This window comes from Drosophila obscura, unplaced genomic scaffold, assembly GCF_018151105.1.
Source record: "Drosophila obscura isolate BZ-5 IFL unplaced genomic scaffold, ASM1815110v1 contig_181, whole genome shotgun sequence".
Classification (NCBI taxonomy): domain Eukaryota; kingdom Metazoa; phylum Arthropoda; class Insecta; order Diptera; family Drosophilidae; genus Drosophila; species Drosophila obscura.
Genome location: NW_024542769.1, coordinates 1717158 through 1739698, shown reverse-complemented (window position 1 = coordinate 1739698; position 22541 = coordinate 1717158). Strand labels below are relative to the sequence as shown.

At 44.7% G+C, this 22541-nt stretch overlaps 3 protein-coding genes across 15 annotated transcripts; 1 reads left to right on the top strand and 2 right to left on the bottom strand.

Moving 5' to 3' along the window:
• Nucleotides 1-292: 292 nt before the first annotated feature.
• LOC111067784 (bromodomain-containing protein DDB_G0280777) lies at nucleotides 293-3129 on the bottom strand. The gene is made up of 3 exons (XM_022357090.2): nucleotides 2733-3129; nucleotides 2483-2671; nucleotides 293-667 (listed from the first exon to the last, which is right to left on the bottom strand). The coding sequence occupies exons 1-3, from the start codon at nucleotides 3054-3056 to the stop codon at nucleotides 293-295; spliced, it is 888 nt and encodes a 295-aa protein (XP_022212782.2). The 5' UTR covers nucleotides 3057-3129.
• Nucleotides 3130-6136: 3007 nt separating this feature from the next.
• LOC111067752 (PDZ and LIM domain protein 4) lies at nucleotides 6137-22157 on the bottom strand. Of its 13 annotated transcripts, none has more exons than XM_022357034.2 (9): nucleotides 21936-22157; nucleotides 18936-19084; nucleotides 18571-18877; nucleotides 10402-10602; nucleotides 10252-10331; nucleotides 9558-9629; nucleotides 7535-7697; nucleotides 6836-6874; nucleotides 6137-6763 (listed from the first exon to the last, which is right to left on the bottom strand). In XM_022357034.2, exons 1-9 carry the CDS (start codon nucleotides 22140-22142, stop codon nucleotides 6677-6679), a joined length of 1305 nt encoding a protein of 434 aa, XP_022212726.1. In that variant the 5' UTR covers nucleotides 22143-22157; the 3' UTR covers nucleotides 6137-6676. The 13 variants fall into 13 exon arrangements, with proteins under 13 accessions (XP_022212726.1, XP_022212728.1, XP_022212727.1 ...); XM_022357036.2 differs by lacking the exon at nucleotides 21936-22157 and adding an exon at nucleotides 19597-19945; XM_022357035.2 differs by lacking the exon at nucleotides 9558-9629 and having other exon boundaries at nucleotides 21936-22155.
• Nucleotides 11188-13700, top strand: LOC111067751 (cell division control protein 6 homolog). The gene is made up of 2 exons (XM_022357032.2): nucleotides 11188-12729; nucleotides 12795-13700. The coding sequence occupies exons 1-2, from the start codon at nucleotides 11334-11336 to the stop codon at nucleotides 13211-13213; spliced, it is 1815 nt and encodes a 604-aa protein (XP_022212724.2). The 5' UTR covers nucleotides 11188-11333; the 3' UTR covers nucleotides 13214-13700.
• Nucleotides 22158-22541: the final 384 nt, after the last annotated feature.

The window sequence follows — 22541 nt, the reverse complement described above, 5'->3', positions numbered from 1 at the left end:
TATTTTCAAGCTTTGCCTAGAACCATCTCCCATCGAAACGCCTTCCAAATTATTTATTTCTATTGGTTTTTTTTTTGTTTTTGGAAATTTTTCTTTAATTTAATATTCTAAACATGAAAGTGGAACCCTAATGAATGACATACGATATACGATAATGTTATGATCTCTGCCGATATCGACATAATTACAAACTACATGGACTTGCGGAACTTTCAAGAGAACTTTCAGACAAAGAGAGAGAGAGAGACCTCTCAGACCTGGGACTCCCCTCTCTCTCTCCCTCTCTCTCGCTCTACTGGTACTGATGGTACTGCGGCTGCGGCTGCTGCTGCTGCTGCTGCTGGTACTGCTGCTTGCCGGGGCTGTGGCTGTGGCTGTGGCTGGGGCTGTACTCCTGCTGCCCCTTGTGGCCGCCCGAACGGAGCAGCTGTGTGGCAGGCGGCTGTGTGGGGATCTTCACCACAATGTCGGTGGGCTCGCGTATGACCTCGGCCTTGAAGCCCTCCTTGGGATCCGCCGTGTACTTGACGGTGCGAACGAAGCCATCGCTGTCCACCACCGAGTAGCTGCCCTTGATCACGCCCCCGTCGCGCACCTCCTTGCGGTTCTGGTAGTTGGTGAATTCGTCGTCCTTCACATCGAATCCGAACTGGTACGAGGAGTTCTGCTGCAAAGAGGTAATCAACGGAATTCGGATTTCAAATGCGTGTGCGACCCACTTTCGTGTCTGCCGCCCCCTTCTCCTTGCCCCCAGACGGAGCGGAGGCGATTACATCATTCAACACACGAACAGGCGCATGCGTGTGGGCGCCCACTTGTTCCCCAACTGCATCTACAACCCCCGAACGGAGTCCGAGTACCCGACACACGCACAAGTGAAAGTGAATTTTGTTGTGGGGCCGCTTGCATATTTTAATGGCCCACAAGGCGCACGATATCAAAGCGCAAACTGCAGCAATGGATAGGATCGGATCGAATCGGATCGGATTGATCGTGTGGTGTGGTTATGCAACCTCTCCCTCTCTCTGTCACACTCTCTGGCAATCCATAAACTCCATTCAGGCGTTGGATAATTTATGCACAAGGTTGGAGTCTCTTGCACTTTGGTGAGACGATGAGAGGCCTTCCAGCGGCTCCACGGACAATCGGAACATCGCGTATCCCCCGAACTGGGTTAAGGTAACCGCCAGAAGCATGACTCCAAGGCGTGGCCCAATCTGCCATCTTTGGCTTGTTCTTTGGCCCAAAAAACAAAGAAGCAGAACGGAAAAAAACTCTGCAAATTGGAAAGGCAAAAGCCAGCCGCCAGCCGCCAGCAGCCGGCGAAGTGGCTCCTAAAGCCGGTTCTAGTGCGTGCACTGGCCATTTGCACGGAGTCGGTATGGTATGGGAATTGGGTCTTAGACGGCGACTGGCACTGCAACTGCAACTGCAGCTGGAAGTGGACGTGGAAGTGGAAGTGACTTGCTTGGGTGTATATGGGTCGAATGGCTTGAAAGTGATTGTATGGCGGAGAATGTAGCGCGTAGCTGCAGCATTTAATGGCAACCTGAAAGCAGTAACAAGTCTGCAATAATTTGGGCCATAAAAATGCTAATGCTAATGCCTAGAAGTGGTTCAGGTCTTAAAGTGTGGCCCATAAAACGTGATTAATGCTACCACGAGTACTTTTATCATAGCTGGATGCTTGGATGCAGTTCTTTTGGACTGCGAATCGATGGAAAATCTCTTATATTTTATCGGACATTCAGCATTATTGGATATGGAATAAGTGAATTAAATTCTGCATCCATCTGTTCTCAATGGAGATATCCTGTAGGTTCTACTAACTTTCTACCTTCTAAATCCTAAATTCCCTTTATTATTTAATCTCTCTCAAAAGAGATTCTCTTCTCTCCTGTAATCCCGCATATATTTCCCTCCCTTTGATGCCCAAAAGTCTCCATAATCCATAGTCCCCAATCATTTGTCATTATCTTTCCGCTAACACACAAGTTCAATAAGTTTTCATGCCAGAGCGAGAGAGAGCAGCACTTTGACCCCATCTGCTTGGCTCAAACTCTGATGGATTATGGCTAATGTGGTAACGGATATGCAGCAGCTTCCGCATGAGCTGGCCATAAGTAAACGGCTGCTGCTGCCGCTGCTGGCCAAGAGAGTAAACGGAGCTAACGGTTAACGGCCAGGCCAATGAACATGCAGCAGACACACACACAGCACATAGGTGGCCGTGGCCAAAACCACAGCTGCTGCTGCCACTGCTGCTGCTGCCACTGGAGGAGGCTGTGGTTAATGAACCCCAAGCCAACGACTGACACCCCCTGCCCTACTCCCCGCCGTCGTTGCATGCCTCAATTGTAATTATGCTGCCGCCGCTGCTGCTGCTGCTGCGGCACTCAAGCGAAAAGGAAAGTGCGCGAACATCGAACTCGAACTCGAATTCGAGTTCGAACTCGTTATGGGTTTCGGACTCCAAACTTACATCATCGTACTCCTCCTCCTCCTGCTGCTGCTGCTGCTGCTGCTGCTGCTGGAGCGAGAGCTTTTGCTGTCCTTTGCCCAGGAGCGAGGGTGCCTGATAGGCGGGCTGCTGGACACGGCGTGGCGGTGGTGCCGGAGCCGCCTGCACCTGCTGGCGGTACACGGACTGTGGCTGCTGCTGCGATTGGTACTGCAAAGGGGCAGTAGGGGATACCATGGTGATACTCGTGGGAGGGGGTGGCGGAACTCACCTGCGGCTGCTGCTGATAGTCCCTGACGGCTGGTGCCACATATCCCTGCTGCTGCTGCTGCTGCTGCTGGGCGCGTATCTGCTCGGCCACCGTGTCCTTGAGACGGATCTGCTGGCCCGAATTCACGTACTGTTGCGTCTGCTCGGAATTCTGCTCGTAGATGGGCGTCTCGGCGCCCTGCGACGACTGCTGCTGCTGCTGTTGCAGCTGCTGGTAGTACTGCCGCAGGTAGGCGGGATCCACGCCCCCCTGCTGCGCCTGCGCAATGCCGCCGCACAATGCGACCGTGGCCACCGCAAGGAAAAGCTGCAGTTGCATTTGCATTGTAATTTGATTTGATATTTTTGTTGGACACTTGAAACACTGTCTATCGCGCACTCAACCCACTTTGGAGATACTTTTGTATCTGCGCTGTCTGCGGGCCCCAATTGCACTTTTATATCGACAAATGTTGGAGCGCCTAGCAACTAGTTCTCTCTCTCCCGCTCTCCCGCTCTCCCGCTCTGCCGCTCTGCCGCTCTCGGTGTCTAGTGTGTCTCGTGTGGCTCGTGTCTCTCGATGGCTCTTTACTGATTTACAACAGCTGTTTTGTTCGCGGGGGACTCAAGCAGCTCCAAGCCATTTCCGTTGGTGGAGCATTGTCTGTCTGCTGCATGGATTTGGTTTGGTGCCTCTACCCTCGACCTGTGGCATTGTTTCGGCTGAAACTACTGCTTTTTTTTTGGCTTTTGGTGCTCCACTTGCAAAACAGAAACAAACATTACGTGACTTGAAGTCCAAACAGTTTTACAGCTGTAACAGCTGTAACAGAGCGTGTACAGCTGTGCCCCTGGTCTGTTAGTTAACATAGACAGCTGATGGATACAACATATTTGGAAGATCATGCAATCTGCCCCATAAATAAAATGTAAATTAAATTGTGGTTGCCTCCCCTCCCTGCACAATGTTTCCTTATGCAATTGCCTTGCGGCTTCCTAACCATTGGATAATAATCCTCTTGATGGAGGCGGGGGGCATTGGCTCACAGGTTCTTGAGGTCAATGCGATTCGCAGACAGGCAGATCGAAGACACCCAGCCAGCAACAGGTGCAACGATAGTCTCATCTCGTCCATTGTTTCCAATAGGGTTTGACCCAAATTTCTGTAAAATGTTTTTCAGTGTCGCTTTTGTGATTCGTATCCGCCCACCAAACATCTATTTGTATCTATCTATCTATCTATCTATCTATCTATCTAATGTATCTATGTGTCTTGCGTTGCGTTTGCGTTGCGGTTGAATAGGTTCCAAGCGATCTTTGATGTTGCCAAATCTTTTGCATTCGAACCCCCCTTAGCCCTAGCCCATGTCATGTGTCATGTGATCGCACGTAGGCCAGACCCAGCCCAGTGTCATTAAACCTCGATCAAGTAAAGATGCAGAGAGAGAGAGAGAGAGAAATAAAGACCTCCTCCCTCTTTGGCAAAAATTTGATATTTGATGGGACTACAATTGCCTCAGAGTCGCGGGCACTCGAATTACTCTGAAACAGTTGCGGCCTGAATTTGCATGGATATTTGACTGCCAATACATATACATATACATATGTACGTGGCTTGTAGCCATGCAGGAGGAGGTTGTTCGGCAAGGTCATTCGCTGGGGGTGGGAAGGGGTGGTAGACTGAGCTGCAATCGAGGTCTATGGCTCGCTTTGATCCCATTTGTGGCCCGAAACAATCGCATTGCCCCGATACGGAGCAGCAATCAAAGAAAACTGAATTTGTGGCTTACTTACCCGTGAAGTGAAAGTACATTATGTGTTGTGTGTGTTTCGTTTCACACAATTGTTATGCACATTACACACGTACCGCACTCTCCTCTCCTCTCCTCTCCTCTCCTCTGAACTCCACTCCACGACTCTCCTCACGGAGCAGCAGCCACTCTTAAGTGACTTATTTCCATTCCAAATTAAAGTCAAATTTATGTTCAGTTTTCGGCTCATGTTTGCGTATTATTTCAATATAAATACGCTTAATTTGTGAAGTGATTGATGATGGCCCGTCCACGTTCCATGCCACGAAGCAGTCGACTTGCAGCGTCATGTTATGCAAAAGATTTTCGGCAACTCTTTTAGGGGTTGGGCATGAGCCTGGGCCTGGGCCTGGGATTGGGTTGGGCAAGTGGGAACCCATAGGGAGAGATGGTAAACCAATGAATTTGCTACTGTACTCGTATTCAAATGATTTTGAATTGAATTACGCTTGGAAAGATGTTGAAAGAGCCAAAGAGAGCAGAGAGTATTTACATCTGTGCATACATATTTACCTCAGGTGCATGCAAAGCTCGCCAATAACCCTTAACACATGTACATATGTACATACATACACATGTATATTTCCAATGCGATTTGCTCATTCAAGCACAAATCGCACAGTTTTTATCTTCGCTTTGAATCTGTCGCAGAATAACAACTTAAAGGTACACAAAAACCAAAGAGAGTCCAAGCAGTGTCTATTTTTGCTGTTCTGGTGGGCGTGGGAGTGAATGTGAGAGGGAGGCAAGGAACCTTATCTCCTATCTGCAGCAGCAGAACTCGTGCACAAAGATACGCATATATGTATATGTACATACATGCATACATATGTACGCTTAGGCAGCCTGTGATCGATAAAACTGCCCACAAAAAAGCAACAACATAATTGAATGTTTTTTTCGTCTACTATGAATTTATTCAGTAAAATAACTATTTTTTTCAGACACTTGCGAGCTGTGTGAACTCTCGATTATAAGTTTATTTACCTGTTTACATCTACATTTTTTTATATTTATAATATAATTTTTACCAACAGAAAATGAGAGAAGGAACGTTTGAGTCGCTTCTGTGGACGCGACTCTACTTTTATACCTATACTTAGTCAGTATTTAAATTTGTGAGCTTATGCTTTATGTAGAATTATAAATATTTTACATTTTTTTTGTCGGGAAACAATATTCTGTTAGCTCTTGCTCTTATAGTCTCTGAGATCTAGGCGATAAACAAGACGGACGGACAGACGGACAGACGGACGGACAGACGGACGGACAGACGGACGGACCGACAGACAGACAGGGCTATATCGACTCGGCAATTGATGCTGATCAAGAATATATTTATAAGGACACGTTTTCTTCTCTGCGTTACACACATCCACTTTTACCACAAATCTCATATACCCCTTAACTCTTTGAGTACCGGTATAAAAACAGACCACATCACAGCCTGCCCCTGCTATCTACAAAGTAAGTCCTTTAAATGCAATAATATTTGCTCTACAGTTAGGGTTCCGTACCCCTTTACTTTACAGGCTGCTGCTACTCTAAGCTTTCCATGGAATAATTTCCTCTATTTTACTAATTCGAGTTAAAATAACAACAACCGATCATCACCTTCTCTTTACCCAATCATTGGTTAAATTTATTAATTAAAACATTTCTATTCTTATTACAAATCCATGACTAGAAAACCACTCGCCCGTCGAACAGAATAGACTTCTGCTGACAAAAAAATATCTATAAAACATAAAAATAATCATAAATCAAAATTCCCTGTCATTAGTTTTGATTTTTCTTGTTTTTTTTTTGTGTTTGTTTATTTCTTTTATTAATTAATTTAAGTGTGTTGTTTTTGCTATTGCGTATGGGGGGAGGACAGTAAATGGGGGCTTGAGGCGGAGTTAATTGATATTTAAATTGTATACATATCATAGATTTATTTCGATTCCGAACCAATTACCAATTTATCATTAAGCTTGTTAGTTTCTCTCACAATTTCGTCGTCGTTCTTTATATAATTTATTGAATAAGTTAAACAGAATTTCATTAAAAATCCGCTAAATATGTTAGGAGATAAACGGGATACCCCAAAACGCGTTGGATGATGTTTTTATCTGGAGATGCTGGCTGGCTGTTGTTGTTGTCGCTGCAGTTTCTAGTACTCGGTGGCACCAATAACGCTGTACATGAGACGATTGAAGGAGCCGCTCTGGCGTATGTTCTCATCGTGAGTGTTTACCACCTGTCCAGGGAGAGACACAGATAAAGGATATAGCCAAAATATAAACCAACAAAAACATTCGAATCAACTCACATTGTACGGCGGACGGGATACTGGGGCTGATACCGGTTTCTGTAAATGCATTCAGGAGAGGAATTGTAAAGAGATATGCATAAGATATATTGTAGAAGTGATCTGTACATATAAGTATGTATGTATCATTGAAATTCCACTAGTTTCAGTGCAAAAAGTATTTGTAAAATGCAATTCTCGAACTGTTATGAGCGTCTGTTAAGTGTTAATCGGATGTTAGACTGCATATATGCAAATATGCAAGTGATTGGCGAGTGATTTGGAAAATATACACAGATATGGGGTTAATGGATGTGGTCGTAGCATATCGATCGATCAAAAACCAAGTTAGTAGCTACTTTCGGCTTAGTTAGTGGTCATTACATTACATTACAGAGCGCTTAACATTGGGCTAACATTCACTGTGGTTCAACTCTGCATGAGAGAGACGACGGTACATTAACAGAGCCAAAGAGAGAGACAGACAGCGAGAACAATAAAGGATTATAGAGATAGGGGATAGAGAGACTTTTGTACAGATGAGAGGGAGAGCTAGAGAATCGAGTGTATCGAGTGCGATCTTTGTCTGATAAGTATAAGTACTGAGTAAAAGTTTCTTCTTCAGTATAGAGAGAGAGAGAGAGAGAGTGCCACATGAGATTGTGTGTCGGTTGATACTAGTAGAATTTGTTCGAACGATTCGGTTGCTCACGATCTTACCTTTCCTGGAACCAATCTATTCGGCTGATAGACCCTAGTCTGCACAGGTATGGTTACCTCCTGCGGCGAGGCATGGCCATAGTTGCCGCTGTAGCCGCCGTCTTCTTGAATGGCTCTGTAGGTCTCGCTGTTCCTTGGATCGTATTGGACAGTTTTCTTATAACTGTATACGGGATTCGGTAATTGGTAATTGGTAATTCGGTATTTGGGATTTTTTGATTTTTGCATTTGATTGATTTTTGAGATCGTTGAAAGCGCCGTTACGGTACGGTTGCCATTTAAGTTATTTCAAGTTATTTTTAATTTTGATTTGTTTGGTTAATCGAAAACAGATTCACAGATTTGAACAGATTTTGGTTTTATTTTTGGTTTGGTTTGGTTTTGGTTTTGGTTTTTTTTTTTTTATTTTTTACATCGGTTGAGTAGCGTGAGAGAGAGAGTAGTGAGAGAGAGAATAGAAAGAGAAAACAGGATGTGCACAAAATACGTTAGAATTATTTTGTTTTTTGTTTGTTTTTGTTGTAATTGTAGTTTTGTTGTTGTTCGAGGATTCGGCAGGACACATACATATGTGCGTTGTCTCAAACATCATTTAATTAATAGGAAACTCATTAACAAATTCCTTACGAGCTAGTGTTTAAAATGTAATCGAACAGAACTGCATAACAAAAATCGCATATAACTATATTCAGATCAGTTATCATTTTGGATGAGTCGAAGCCTTAAACTGCGGCTTACGGATTAGTTTTTTTGTTTTTTTGGGGGGGTTAGCATTAGATCACGGTTAATACTGGGATGGGCTGGGCTGGGCTGGGCTGTGGTTGGGGTTGCATGTGGGGTGTTTTTTTTTTGAGTGGATGCATAGATGCATAGGAACTTTCAGTGCCTGTTTTCTGCGAAACAGTTTACATTAAAATGTAATTTAATTTTAAGAATAAATTCAGCAAACGTCTTTTAACTTTTTGATTAGTCTTAGAAGAAGGAAGGGTGGAACGGGTTCGTGGGTGTGGGCAGGGAGGGGGGCAGGGTTTTATTTTCGGCTACTATATTTCTTTGATCATTTATTTTGTTGATAGAGTATCTGCAGTTGGTGCTGTCGCTGTTGACGTTGTTGCTCTGCGAGTTGTTCTTTTTGCTTTTGTTGCTCCAGGATAATACGTTTTTGTTCCAGGAAAGATAGATCGATGAAAATTCTAACATTAATCGTGCAGCTAAGTTCTAGATAATACAGGATCTAATTGCTATTAAGCCTAGGGGCTATAGATACTACATATATCTGTATATTGGTATATTGTATATATTTGGGTACTGTTAGGGTTCTGTTAGGCAGGTTGTTGCTCATATAATTCACATCAATTGTTCTATATGTTTATTATGGGTACACAGGGTACACACCTTTCCTACCAAAAGAAACACTTGCCACGCCACCTTTTGAATCGAATCCTACCTAGATTCCCAAATTCCTAGGGGTAAAGAACTCCTCCGTGAATGTGGTACGAGTATATACAAGGTAAGTGCTCCAAACAAACACAGACTCAGTTCATTCGGAGTTTTTGTTTTGCCTGTGCAACAGAAGGAGGAAGCAGAAGTACATACAAGACGTGGATGAACATTTACGAGGACTAGTATACGGGGAATATACATATACTATATATAGACAGCAGAGCACATGCAATTTGTGTGTTTGGTTTGTTGTTTCTGTTGTTCTGTTCTACTGGGATAGGCACAGATAGATATTGTATCTGGTTTTATATAGGTTGCAGTTGCAGTTGCACTTTTTTCTTGGTTGCGGGAGACAACAATCAATCAATCAATCAATCAATCAATCAGTCAATCATCTGTGGGGGTTATAGTTTGCTGTACAGACAGGCGGGAGATAACAACGGGTAAAACACGGGCGGGGTGGAGGGGGTAAACATTCTTCAATATTCAATATACAGTATTCAATATCTCAAAGTCAAGATCAAGTTCTTCAAAGAAATGGAAATCAGGCTGTGTGCTCAAGAAATGAATTTACTTTTACCCGTTCAGTTTTGTTGGCAAAGGACGATGCAAAGGACTGTCCTTCAAGCGATAGCTATCGCTTGTGGCGAAGCTACAACAATATACATAGAATATATATATTTATATATGTGTATATATGGAGACGATAGGCATAGATAGAGCTAGTACATACAACAACATCGATGGACTGGTGTGTGTGTGTGTGTGTGTCTTTCTCGTGTGTTCTTTTATTATTATTTTTAATTTTTGCGTTTTGTTTTTAGTAAATTTTGTTCATTGATTTTGGAGGCTTTTTGGCTTTTTGGCTTTATTGGTTAGTAGTTTAATGGCTGCAACTTAACTAAGAATCATAATCGGGTACATGGACTAGTCGTTCACCGACTAGTCGTGGCTCGCTTTATTAGTCGCTCAAGCTATTCGAGTGGCGGTTCTGGAATTCTCTCTCTCGCAAAAATTAAAAGCTGCATCAAAATTTCGAAAAACAACGTTCTACGCAATAATTTATTCCAAAAACTTTCAAGAGAATAAAATTATAGAAAATATATAGATGAAAATGTACGTTCAATTTGTTGACAAAGCGTTATCCAAAAATTCAGATCAGATCAGTTATATTAGTGTTTGGTTTTCTTGTATCGAACTCTAAGCATAAAAGTGGTTTTTTCTTTTCTTTTGTGATTCCAATTCTGTAAAATTTCTTGTGGGTGGCAACTTACGGAACTGTGGTTCTGATGGTGTCCTCAATGTTGCTGTTGGAGTAGAGGCCGATGGGCGAGTTGAATTGCTTGTGGAAGACCTGCCAACGGAAGAGGGAAATGGAATCACAATCAAAACGGGTTGCGGGTGTGGGGGTTTGCAATGCTTACACGGCCAGTGTCGGCTTCCGAACCAACAACCTTGTGCAACATGGTATCGGCGACGCGTTGCTTCATGATACTGTCATGGTAGTCGTGTCCTGGATGGGCGCGCACAGCCGGATTGGGATAGTGCCTCAAGTAGGAGTCTGTCGAGGGGGCATCCTTTTTCACCTTGGCACCGGGCAGGACCAAGGGAGTTGTACGGTAGGGCTGCAAATCGCAAACAAACACACACAATTAATGGCTTTGTTTATGCCCAAAAACAAAAAAAACCATTTGGCAGCAGCAGTTCTCACAAATACGAGTAATAATATAAATAAATCACAAAACGATTATGGGATGCGGAATCGGAATCGAAACATTTTCTAGCTGTGTTTTTCCTATGAAATCTTCTCTCAGTGTGTTGGATAGATAAATAGATAGATAGATAAATATATGGATGGGTGTGTGCGTGTTGTATAAACTTTATTTACCAAAATTCCATTTTATGTACGATCTTGAGCGCCCGTTTATATACTTTAAAAATATCCCAACCGCCAAGGCGAATATTTTTAGGCGCTTACGTAAGCGTTTTCTTTGCCAGCGGCCAGCTAGGCAGGCAGCGTCCAGCAATTTGTGTTTTGTGTGTGTTCGGCCGTTCTGCTGCTGGCCCGAGCGAACGTTTTATTTTTACCACGTAAGTAATTCAATCGCAGCAAAAGCAGTTCAAAAACTGCAACAAAGCGCGCCTTATCGATTAATCCCAGTGCAGCCCTGTGACATGGGTTGAACAGCTGTTCTAATTTCGCTGTGAATGTCAAAACACTTTGCGCGCTCTTTTTCTAACGTAGTTGATCATTTTTCACATCTTTTCACACATTTTAAACCATAAACTAGAAAATAAGCATTGCTTTGCGCTAGTTAATCAGAGCCACTAACAGCACGCAAAAACCGCGCTAAGCATGGCCGCCGTACGACGCTCCACGCGTTTAAGCAGCATCAGCAAATCGACGGCAGCGGCGCCGTTGCCGACGTCACGACGCTCTGAGATTTGGCGGAGGCGACAGACCAAAGCCGCAGAAGACAGCGAAGACGAGGACCGCGATGATATCATTAGTGTAGTTTCAGAGAATAACGAAAACAGCAACCTGTTGAATAAAATGGAACGGACGGCGCGTCGCAGGACGGCCCCCCCGAATGTGATCCAAGAAGAGCCAAAGACGCCACGCAGCAGCAGCAAAAGGTCGGGGGCCAAGGCGGCCAGTCTGGCCCGGCGCGTGCAGGCCAACGAAGAGGCAGTATTAACCTTTAACATAAGCAGCAGCGACGAAGAGGAGCAGCAGGATGCCCATTCCCATGTCTCGCCACCGAAGCAGCGGAAGCTGAAGCCGCTGCCGCAGCACTTGATAAGTCCCTCGCGACTGTTGGATAGACTGAGCATAGATGAACGCCAGGAGCCAGAGCACAAGACTGAGAAAAAGCAACAGGAGGAGGAGGAGCCAGAGCCAGAGCCTGCAGCTGCACCCTCGCCTCCTCGCAACAAATACCAAAATGCCAGACGCGTGCTGAACAGCGCAGAGACCCAGAATCTGCCGGGGCGCGAGGCGCAACTCCAAGAGCTGCGCGAATACTTCACCAGCCACCTGGAGAGCCAGTCATCGGGCAGCTTGTATGTGTCGGGCCAGCCGGGCACAGGCAAAACAGCCTGTCTATCGCTGCTGCTGCGCGATCCGGAGTTCTCGAAGCGTCTGCAACGTGTCTACATCAACTGCACCAGCATTGCCAGCGTGGGGGCCGTCTACAAGAAGCTCTGCGCCGAGCTGCAGCTGAAGCCAGCGGGTCGGACCGAACGTGACCACCTGGAGGCCATACAGCGGCACCTGCGCACCGCCAAGCGCATGCTGCTGCTGGTGCTCGATGAGATCGACCAGCTGTGCACGACCAGACAGGCCGTGCTGTACACGATCTTCGAGTGGCCCGCCCTGCCGGGTGCCAGAATTCTCCTGGTTGGCATTGCCAACAGTTTGGATCTCACAGATCGGACGCTGACGCGTCTGAACGCGCGCTGCGAGCTCAAGCCCCAGTTGATGCACTTCCCCTCGTACACCAAGCAGCAGATCGTGGAGATTTTCAAGTCACGGCTGGCCGAGGCGGACGTGCTGGATGTCTTTCCCCCGGTCACGCTGCAGCTGCTGGCGGCCAAGGTGAGTGCAGTCAGTGGGGATGTGCGACGCGCCCTGGACATTGGCAGGCGAGTGGTGGAGATAGCCGAGCAGCAGAAACGGGACGGCGAGCGCGAGTTCAACCTGAAGGCCTTGGAATTGGCGGATGGCCAGGAGAAGGAGGAGCCCAAAGAGGGTAAGATCAATGGAGATCAATGGATCTACTTCGTACGAGAACTAACACTTTGGCTGACATTTCAGACATCCTGAAGCCCGTTCAGGTCACCCAAGTGGCTGCCGTGTTGAACAAGGTCTATGGAGCTTCGCAAAATCTCGAGGAGGACATTGAGGCTGCCTTTCCGCTGCAGCAGAAGCTGATGCTGTGCAGTCTGGTGCTCATGCTGCGCAACGAGCGCAACAAGGACATTAGCATGGGTCGCCTGCACGAGGTCTATCGCAGGGTGTGCTCCAAACGGAACATTCTGGCCCTGGATCAGGCCGAGTTCACTGGCACCGTGGATCTGGTGGAGACGCGGGGCATTCTGCGCCTTATGCGCAAAAAGGAGCCCCGCCTGAGCAAGGTAATGCTGCAGTGGGACGAGGAGGAAGTGCATGCGGCGCTCAGTGACAAGCAGCTGATCGCTTCGATCTTGAACGACACCGCCTGCCTGAGCAGGTGACGCGGTGAGCGCGCAATACTGACGATGAGGATGATTACCTACTAATACCACCCACCTACCCACCTACAGCACCGAAAATTAGTTTGCTAAACAATTTCTTTAGTTAATTGCGCATTTCTCACATTCTCATTTCACCTTGGGGACGCGACTGCGACTGCGACGACATAGAATTTTGAGAATACATACATACATACATACAATACAAAAATACACACTTTGACGCTAAATTTAAAATTTGTGGCTGTGGCGCAAGCAGCACTCAGAATATTTTGAAATATCATTTGAGGGTCACTCTCGCGACTTTGGCTTTTAATTGAATCGAATCGAATCGCATCGAATCTTTATGTTTTTCTGTCGTAAATTTAAGTAAATCTTTTGTGTTGACGAAGAAGCTCTGTAGGTTTATTTTGTATTCATTTCCTGTTAGATCCCATAAGCATATAAGAATAAATAAGTTTTGCACCATCCACCAAAAGTGAAAACAATTCTTCACTTTCGCTGCCCACCATTTGCTGTGATCGTGCCAAAAATGAAAAGTACCACCGAACGGAGGTACCCTTTCCTTGGCCACATTAGCGCTAATGTTTTCTACCATACCGAAATGAAATTAATTTATAATCATTTTGTTTATTATTTTCGCCTGCCTGGCTGGCTGTGTGTTCCGTTCTCTGCGCTCTAAAAATATCCCAGTTTTTATTTTTTGGGATGGTATGAATTACATTGAGAACGGAACGGAGCGGAGAACGGAAAGAGCGCAATGAAAAATATGCTTAGCAGAATGTTCGAGTATTCAGAATCTGTCTGTTGCCTTTCAGCAGCATATTGACGAAAGGCGAACAAATGTTTGACTAATAAGCTATATACACGGAGTACCCATTCAGAGCGAAGAGATAGAGATAGAGAGAGGCCCTAGAAATATACAATATATGTGTACATACGAGTATATACCTATATGCTGCTGTTGCATATATACTATGGGGTGACTGCTTCTTCTTGCTTATAATTATATATTTTCCTGGCCCCCCAGGGGTGGGGCGAAATTAAAATGAAAAACCACAAGAAAGTACATATTTACTCGTATACTCGTAGTATGTATGGCCACAGTCGGTGGATGGGTTTGGCATTTGTATTTGAACTTGAATTCCAAGCACAAATGTTTGACGGTAAAGGTGAAATGAAATTTTTCAGCTGGATGGATACATAGGCATCTTCTAGCCAGTTGGAATATGTCTAGCAGACTTTGTTTATTTGCTTTAATTAAGAAAGAGTATCGGTGGAAAGATAAAAATTTCCTTTGCTAAGAAAGGGATAAATAAATACTGTGTGTACCAGTATGCAGACGGGTTGATATTAGCTATTCAGATTTAACCAGATTTCTACTACTCATGAAGTCTTTTTACTCAGGTTTAGCGGTACCTATGGCTGAATATATTCGTACCATTCTTTCATTTGATTCTGGATTCTATTAGCAAATAATTTCTAGAATTTTCGTATTATTTGTTATACATTTGTTCAGTTCATATTTCGATTATCTCTTAGCCGAATTCAGAGCTATTTTCTCACATAATTTGTAACATAATTCACTTCGATTTTGGCTTACTTGATATTGAATGCACTCATTGAGGTCTGGCTGCTCCTTGTAGTAGACTGGGGATCCATTTTTGAACTGAACGTACTCCATGTTTATTTTTGTGTGTGTGAGTGTGTTTTTTATTCAATTTAAACTCCTTTAATTTGGAAACGAGAACGAGAAATATTATAGCCAGCAACAATTACGTAAGGGTGGATCGATCACGTCAGACAGAGTAGAGTTCTTTCTTGGACCACAAAAGTGTCCACAATCTGATGGGTTTTTTTTTTTTTTTTTTTTTTTTGTATTTTATTGTAACTTGCTTTTTCGTCACGTTTAAATCAAAACGCTGCAACTGGTGGGTTCTTCACGGAGGACTACACAGGATCTGTGGATACTATTCGCTCGAGTCTTATTGTTGTTTATTTTTCAATATTCCGAACGCAACTGATTTGAAGATTTTCAAATGCTGGCGAATTATTGCTATTCCGACTGCGCGGAATTCCAATTTTCGTATATCTATATAGATATACAGATATGTATGTATGTAGATGCTCTGAGCAGCAGCGACGGTCTTATGTATACACGTATTGGTTGGAGAGGGTGTCCATGTGTCTGTCTATCCGTATGGGCCACACAAACATAAATATATTTTAGAGCTTGATGGTCAGAGGCCGCCCACAGGCCACAGGTTTCCTTTCAGTGTGTGAGTGTTTCGAGTGTGAGAGAGGAATATACAAAATATTGTATGCATGTTTTTATTGTTGTACAGAGCGTAACAACAGCACATAGTACACGTATAAACTTGGACTTGGACATCGGCGGTGGCATCGAGAGGCGTTCCACCCACCCACGCGACATTCATATAGAAACCATCAACGGATCCCACCCTCCCAGATCTCCTCAGATATTTATATGTATATACTCGTATGCAGATTTGGTTGTTTGTCCTGGCCCAATGAGTATTATTCAGATATAACCATCTCGTATATATAATTTAATTGCTGCCGTTTTGTGGAGCACAAATTCAGTGATACAATTCTTTTGCTCATTTTCGTATCGAGAGCGAGGTTATTGTTTCGCCCGAATGCAGAATCGCTAAAAGTTAGATGAGAAATTTCATGTCGCGAATTTTCACAGCACAGCCCCAAACATTATTGATGTGTTCAGTTTTGTTTTAGCTGATGCGCTGTGACACTGAAGAAGCATTGGAAGTGCGGGCCAGCCCCTGCCCGCAAATTAGTCAACGATTTGTGACAGTTCCAAAGATGAGGAGGATGGCTATTGCCATTGGCATTCTCTGCTTATCCCAAGCCCCATGGCTGTCAGAACCAATTGGCATTGGAACAGGGCATTGAGCAGAGCATTTGATGTGCCTTCGATAGACAGCCAGCAGCCCCCAAAACAGGTGTAATTAGCCTTCAAAGGCAGACAAACACACAAACACCTAAAGGTTTCAAGTTCGTTGGAACATCCAAACAGCTCGCAAGTTACATGGAAATATGTTTCGTATTTTTCCCTCCACTGTGAAGGTTGCAGTTATTTTTTATTTAAAAAGAAAATGCTGCAATAAATATTGTTTTTAATGAGTTCTTAAGTCGGTCTATGGCTATACCAAAGCGAAAATAAGAAAACAAACAAGAGACAGGCAAGTATTCACCATTAATTAATTCAAACAAGGTACAATAACCTCTTCATGGATAAATAACTCTATAAATAAATGGAACGAGCTGAAAACTCATTTAACACGATCCACCTTTGAGGTCAACTGCTCTGGAATCCTCAAACTAATGACAAATCATATCACAGATCATCAAAAACATACGACTGACTATATGTATGATGGGATGGGATGTGCCTATGAAAGCACCTTGACTATTATTTTTGGTGCTGCATTGGCCAAGAAATTCGGCGACCTTGGAATGTTTCTTGATTCATTAGCCGCGTCAACGCCCCCACTAAGGGGACTTAGACAGGTGTGTGTGTGTGTGTGTGTGTGGGGGGGGGGGTGGTTGGGCAGGCACTTTCTTTCATTGGCATTGCCAGAGCACATCACAAGGTGGCCTGGCCCCCTCGTGGACAGGCATGGATCAAGAGCAGGCCCAAGCCCCACCCTCTCACCTGTAGGTGGGAGCTGTGGGACGACTGCAAGGTGCTCGAAAATAGCTCAAACAATGTTTTTCTTGTTTATTTGCGTCTTTGGCTTTTTGGCATTATCCGATTAGTAGATTGGGGGCGAGAGCAAGAGCAAGAGCACCTCTTCTACATTGTGGCTGTATCTGTAGCTGTATCCGAATCTGTTTTCGCTTCTGTTTTCATCTGATTTGATTTCTCGCCAATTTCCACCTGCGTACTGCGTCACTTGGGGCCTCCTACTCTTCCTGTTTAACGCCTCCTCTCTGATTCCTATAGCCGGCCTCACCTCTCCCTCTCTGGGTCTATTTTTGGCGGATGTAAAATCAGCCCAGCCTTGACCACCCAACATTTCTATCCTCTGATGTCAGCGTTACAGACAGACAGAGAGCGAGAGAGAGAGAGAGAGAGAGTGATAGATCCGTATTAGCGCCAGCCCCAAACCCCAATGAAATTATTTACAAACAACAAAAGTATTTTGATTTAGTCGATGCCGTGTCCACAACGCAGTTGTGGCTACTCTGAAAATCGTAGGGATTCCTACAACAATTTGGCTGTAAATATTTCCCAATATGTTTCGATCTACTGTGCATTATCTTTAGTTATATTTAAATATTCATGACATAATATGCAATGCAAAAAGCCTAATTGAATTTCCCTTCCTTAAGCTGTAAGAGAGGAATACGTGTGGGCGCGGCAAATATTTTTGAACAAAATAAAACGGCTGGACATGTAACTCTACATCGGTTTTACATGTATTCTACTCCAAAATACAAGGAATTTCACAGCTGTGAGCTAGTGACTGTATGCAAATTATTCTCGCGTAGAAATCGTGTAAATAAAATGCTATTACCTATCAGTTTCTGATCAATTATGATTTGGAACAACAAAAATCAGTGTATTCAAAGAGAAGTCAAGAGAACGCATCCCAAAATCTAGAATAGCGGAAGATTTTAACGGTCTACTAGTTGCGTTTGTCGTCGACAGTGTCTCTGTCCCAAATGTAGTCAATGTAGATGTCATGTAGCAGAGTGTATGGGAATAAAATACATACGTAAATAAATATTTATTACTTTTTGTTTTGGTTTAAATTCACTTCTAATTAAAACGAGTTAGCTGGGCAGCGGTGGAAAGAAAGCGATGATATGCGGCGCAGAAAGAAGAAGCGTTGTGGTTACACGATGGCCAGCAGGAAAGAACACGACCCAGAGAGAAAACGGAGCAAACCAGGGCTCTGGCTGAAACTTTCTCCTTGAGTTATTTCACAACTGGCAGCCCATACGAGTCTATTTCTATCTGAGAACCTATGTGACATCATAAAACATTAGAAAGCAGTTTGCAATATGGAAACTTCCAGGGGGGACTATCTAAGACTATTCATTTAAATCTCCAGCAGAGAGTCACACTGTAAACTCTGCCCAGGATTTTTTAAATAAAATGTGGAATCAGTTATTTGAGATGAAGATAGTACATAGTATATATATGTACATATATATCGAATCCTTATTCTTATTTCAGAACACGCTTAGAAAAGCGGATAAATGGAATTCGATATGGATTATTTGAGGATTAAGCATACATGTGGCACCCATTGCTATCCCTCTTAAGGGTATTCCCTTTATTCATTGCCTTGATTGCCGCAAATTCCACTCACCTGATTAACAATGGCGGCCTGCTCCTCCTCCACATCCTGCTGATGGTCGCGCGTTGGCTTGGGCGAAAAGACTTCCGACGGAGTCACATAGCCACCGGATGCGTTTAGCTGGGGAAACACAGTGTGTGGCAAGGAGTCCACTGGGAGCTGCAGGGCCCGCTCCAGATGGCTGGGTCCGGGCAGAAATGGCGATGGACCGCGATGGGGCAGCAGTTCCGGGCTGGCCGGCGGCAAAGTGGAGTTGCTGCGCGAACCAGGGCCAGCTGCCTCCTGGCTAACGCCCTGCGTGTAGGCGATTTTGTTGTCCCTGAGAAGAGGCAAGAGCAGCGTCATTTAAGGGTGCGTGGAGTGGATGCTCCTCTCACCTGTGCACGACCAGTCGGATCTCATTGCCAGCACCGCGGAACAGCTGTTGGGCGTCCGCGTGACTCAGGTCGCGTGCATCGTACTCGCCGATCTTGGCGATGATGTCGCCGCGCAGCAGTTCCCCCTGCGAGGGGCTGCCAGCTTGCACCTGCAACAGAGAAGGAGGAGGAAGGTCATTCCTGATCTACACCCTTGACATAGATAGATATGCCATATACATAATTATATGTATGTCTATATGTATGAGCAGATGCAGACACAATTATGATCGTGTTTACATTGTTTTTAGATGGGTCGGGGACTGACTCTGAGACTGAGAGGCCGTCTATTTTGTTGCGCCTCAATTAGTTTTACTGGCGTCGCGTTTTGGCAGCGTTGCAACGTCGAATGGCGGATCTCTCGCTGTGCCAGTTTCGACCATTTCGCTATTTTGATTTGTTGTGGTTTGCTTGGGCACTGCGCTGCACGACACAGAGTACGCCGTATGCCGCACGGCGTAGAGCGCACAGCGTACAGCGCACGGAGGAGGAGCACAAAGGCCAAATCGGTTTGGCAAGCGGCTTCAGCTCTGCATCATTTTGATGAATGGGAGGCGGGCCACAGAGCGACAGACCAGACCAGACGAGGCAGCAGAACCTTCTCTGGTTACATAAGCATTACCCTGGTTATGATCAACGGCGTGTCCAGATCATTGCCACCAACCAGACGGATGCCCCAGGGCGTGCCCTGGCCATCCCGGAACAGCAGCACCGCGAACTCGTGCAGCTTTGGGCTCATCCTGTATGTGTTTTATGCCTCGCTGTGGAGCTGGATCAGTGTTGGTACATGCGAGCGATTATCCCAATTCCACTCTCGACTTTGGCTATTGTGGCTATTTATTTTTTTGTGGCTTTTTATTGCAAACTGTTTATTTTGTTGGCCAATTTTGTGTCGGCCCGAGGCGCTTGCGGCGCGATATTGCAGTCCGTTAAGCGTTTTGTTCGATCGCAAAGCTGCTCAAGTACTAATTTTAAAATACAATTCGTATTCCTTTTTGCAGCAGCAGCAGCAGACCTAGAACCAGAAGCGGATCGTGGTATACCACGAATACAGTGCGCCACAAATGTACGAGTACATACATACATACATATGTATGTAAGTGCGAGTATATTGAACATACATATGTACTTGTTTCTACAAGTAGAACCCACACTCGAAATCGTATTCACATTCACCGGCAAACACGACGACTACATGCCGAGAAACATGAATTCAATTGGCGATTCCTCCCAATTCCCCCAATCGTTAAATGAGGGGAGAGTACTGCAACTTTGCTGTTCCAATTGTGACGCACTTGAGCCAGCACTTTATTTACCTTTCCTATGGGTTCTTCGTTCTCTTTTTGTGCTGCTTTGCTCAGGTATATTTTCTGTGTACTCTAGAAAGTAGACTACACTCCAAACAGGCAAGATTCAAAGGAAATGGAATTTCGAATAGATAGGCGAAAACGAATTTTAAGAGAAGGAACTCTGTAGTTTTAGAAGCTGCAGCTGTCGAACTATACATATTATTATAAATCGCAGCAGAATACTAGAGGGTTCCTGCCATGATCCTTACAACCCTTTTTAGATTTCCCCTAAAGGTTTGCCTGTAAAGAGTATTAAAGATTCACACAACGGAGCATATTTATTTTCCTCATTTTCCTCATTATTTAATTTTTCTTGGGCCCGCGTCATTTCTTGCACATTTCTTGTGCCTGCCACTATTTAGGGCAGTGCAGAGCAGGGCAGGGGCAGCAGCACTTGATCCAGTTGCAAGCTTACCAACCGACCCTGAATGAAATGAATGCCACATGTCATCATGCGAGGCGCACAATTTGATGATCTTGCTGCTGCCGCCGGCGCTGCTGCTGCTGCTGCTGTTGCCACGTAAAAAATCAAATGTCTGGGCATCTGCTTTTCAGCACTTTTATTATTGTATCTGAATCTGTATCTGTATCTTTTTTTTTTGTGTGGCGGATGAGCCAACTGAGAGGAGACTGTGCAATTAAATTCATTTACTGCCGCGATGATGAGTGGATGATCTAAAAACAGAGGGATCATCATCATCAACAACAACATGGTGACTGTTGTTGTTGCGTTGCTGAAACAAGATCCTCAAAAATCGGATTCCACTGGGAAACAGGTAAACGTGAACGTGCCACGTGACGTATGCGCAATGTGCAAAGGGTCCCTGGATTGAAGGCCGCGTCCCGTATGTTTTTCTCGACTTGTTTGGTCAACAGCTGCTTCTTTGTTCCGTTCCTACGATCTTGGGGGACCAATAGACATTCCGTTTGCTCATTTTTGGCAACTATTTTACTGCTTAAAACGGAAAAATCATTTTCCTGCCTGTCGTTTTCTGTTCCCTCGTGCCAGTGCCTGCGGATATACCGAATATATGGCTTTGCATTTTATTTTCTCATTTATTTATTCTGTTTTCGGCGCTTTTTTGGCTGAGGTCTTGAAATGTTTTTACTATTTGCGGTTTGAATTGTTTTCATATGAATTTCAATTGGAATTTCGGTGATGATTTTGTAAGACTTTTGAGGTCGCTATATCTACCCATCCGATAATGTTAGTTCTGTTTGTGGCAAATGGAAAATCAGCGCAAAATTGCACCAATTACATGCTAGTGGGCATAAATTCCAACCATTCATCCATCCATCCATCTGTCTATCTGGGTCTGTTTTTGTGCGGTCTTCTTTTTACTTGGTCAACAACTGCAGCAGTGGCCAATTAATTAAATTTTGTTTGACAAATTTACGGGCCGCCAGGGGCAAAATGTTATTGAACTGATTTGTGACACGAGCTGCTGGGAATAAGAATTGGGGCCACCCACAAAAAGAGGCAAAGACAGCGACACTGACACACACACACACACACAAACACCCCCGACTGATGATTGACAAGCCATATAAATATGTAGACCCGAGTTCATATGGTATTTAGGGTGGTGGGGGATGACTGACGAGGACTTACCCAAATGTTTGGCTCATCGGCGAAATGCACCCGCTTCTTGAGGCCACTGGTGCTGCTGCGGCGACGCTGCGGCGTCAGGCGGCATGGGGGCGGCAGTGCAGCCACAGTGGGCGTGGATTGTGAGTAGATCTCATGAACGTAACTGGGCACCTTCCAGAAAGCCGGTCGCCTGTATGACGCGGAACCTGATGATCTGCTGGGCGTCATTGCTGGCCAGCGACTAGCGTAAACAAAAGAAATGCTGAGCAAAAATCATGCAAATACATTCAGAAATGTTCTCAATTCTACAATACTGCTGCCTGCCTGCCGTGAGTCGCCAATGCGTCTGCTCGCCGCTCCGTATGTGTGTGTACTACGAGTATACAATATGTATGTGCGGTGCGGTGCGGCAAGCAAAAGCGAAAAAATCTAAAACAAACAAAACGGCACGGAATAGACGAGCAAAATGAGCGCAAACGCAAGTGTTCATCATGCGAAAGGCATGTGAAAAGTATAAATGCAATGGAATTATGAATGAATGAGAACTAACAACTGTGCTCAATGCCAGTGCCCTCAAAATGCAACGCTTAAACACTGCGCCGAGCCATTATCCAGACACACTGTGCC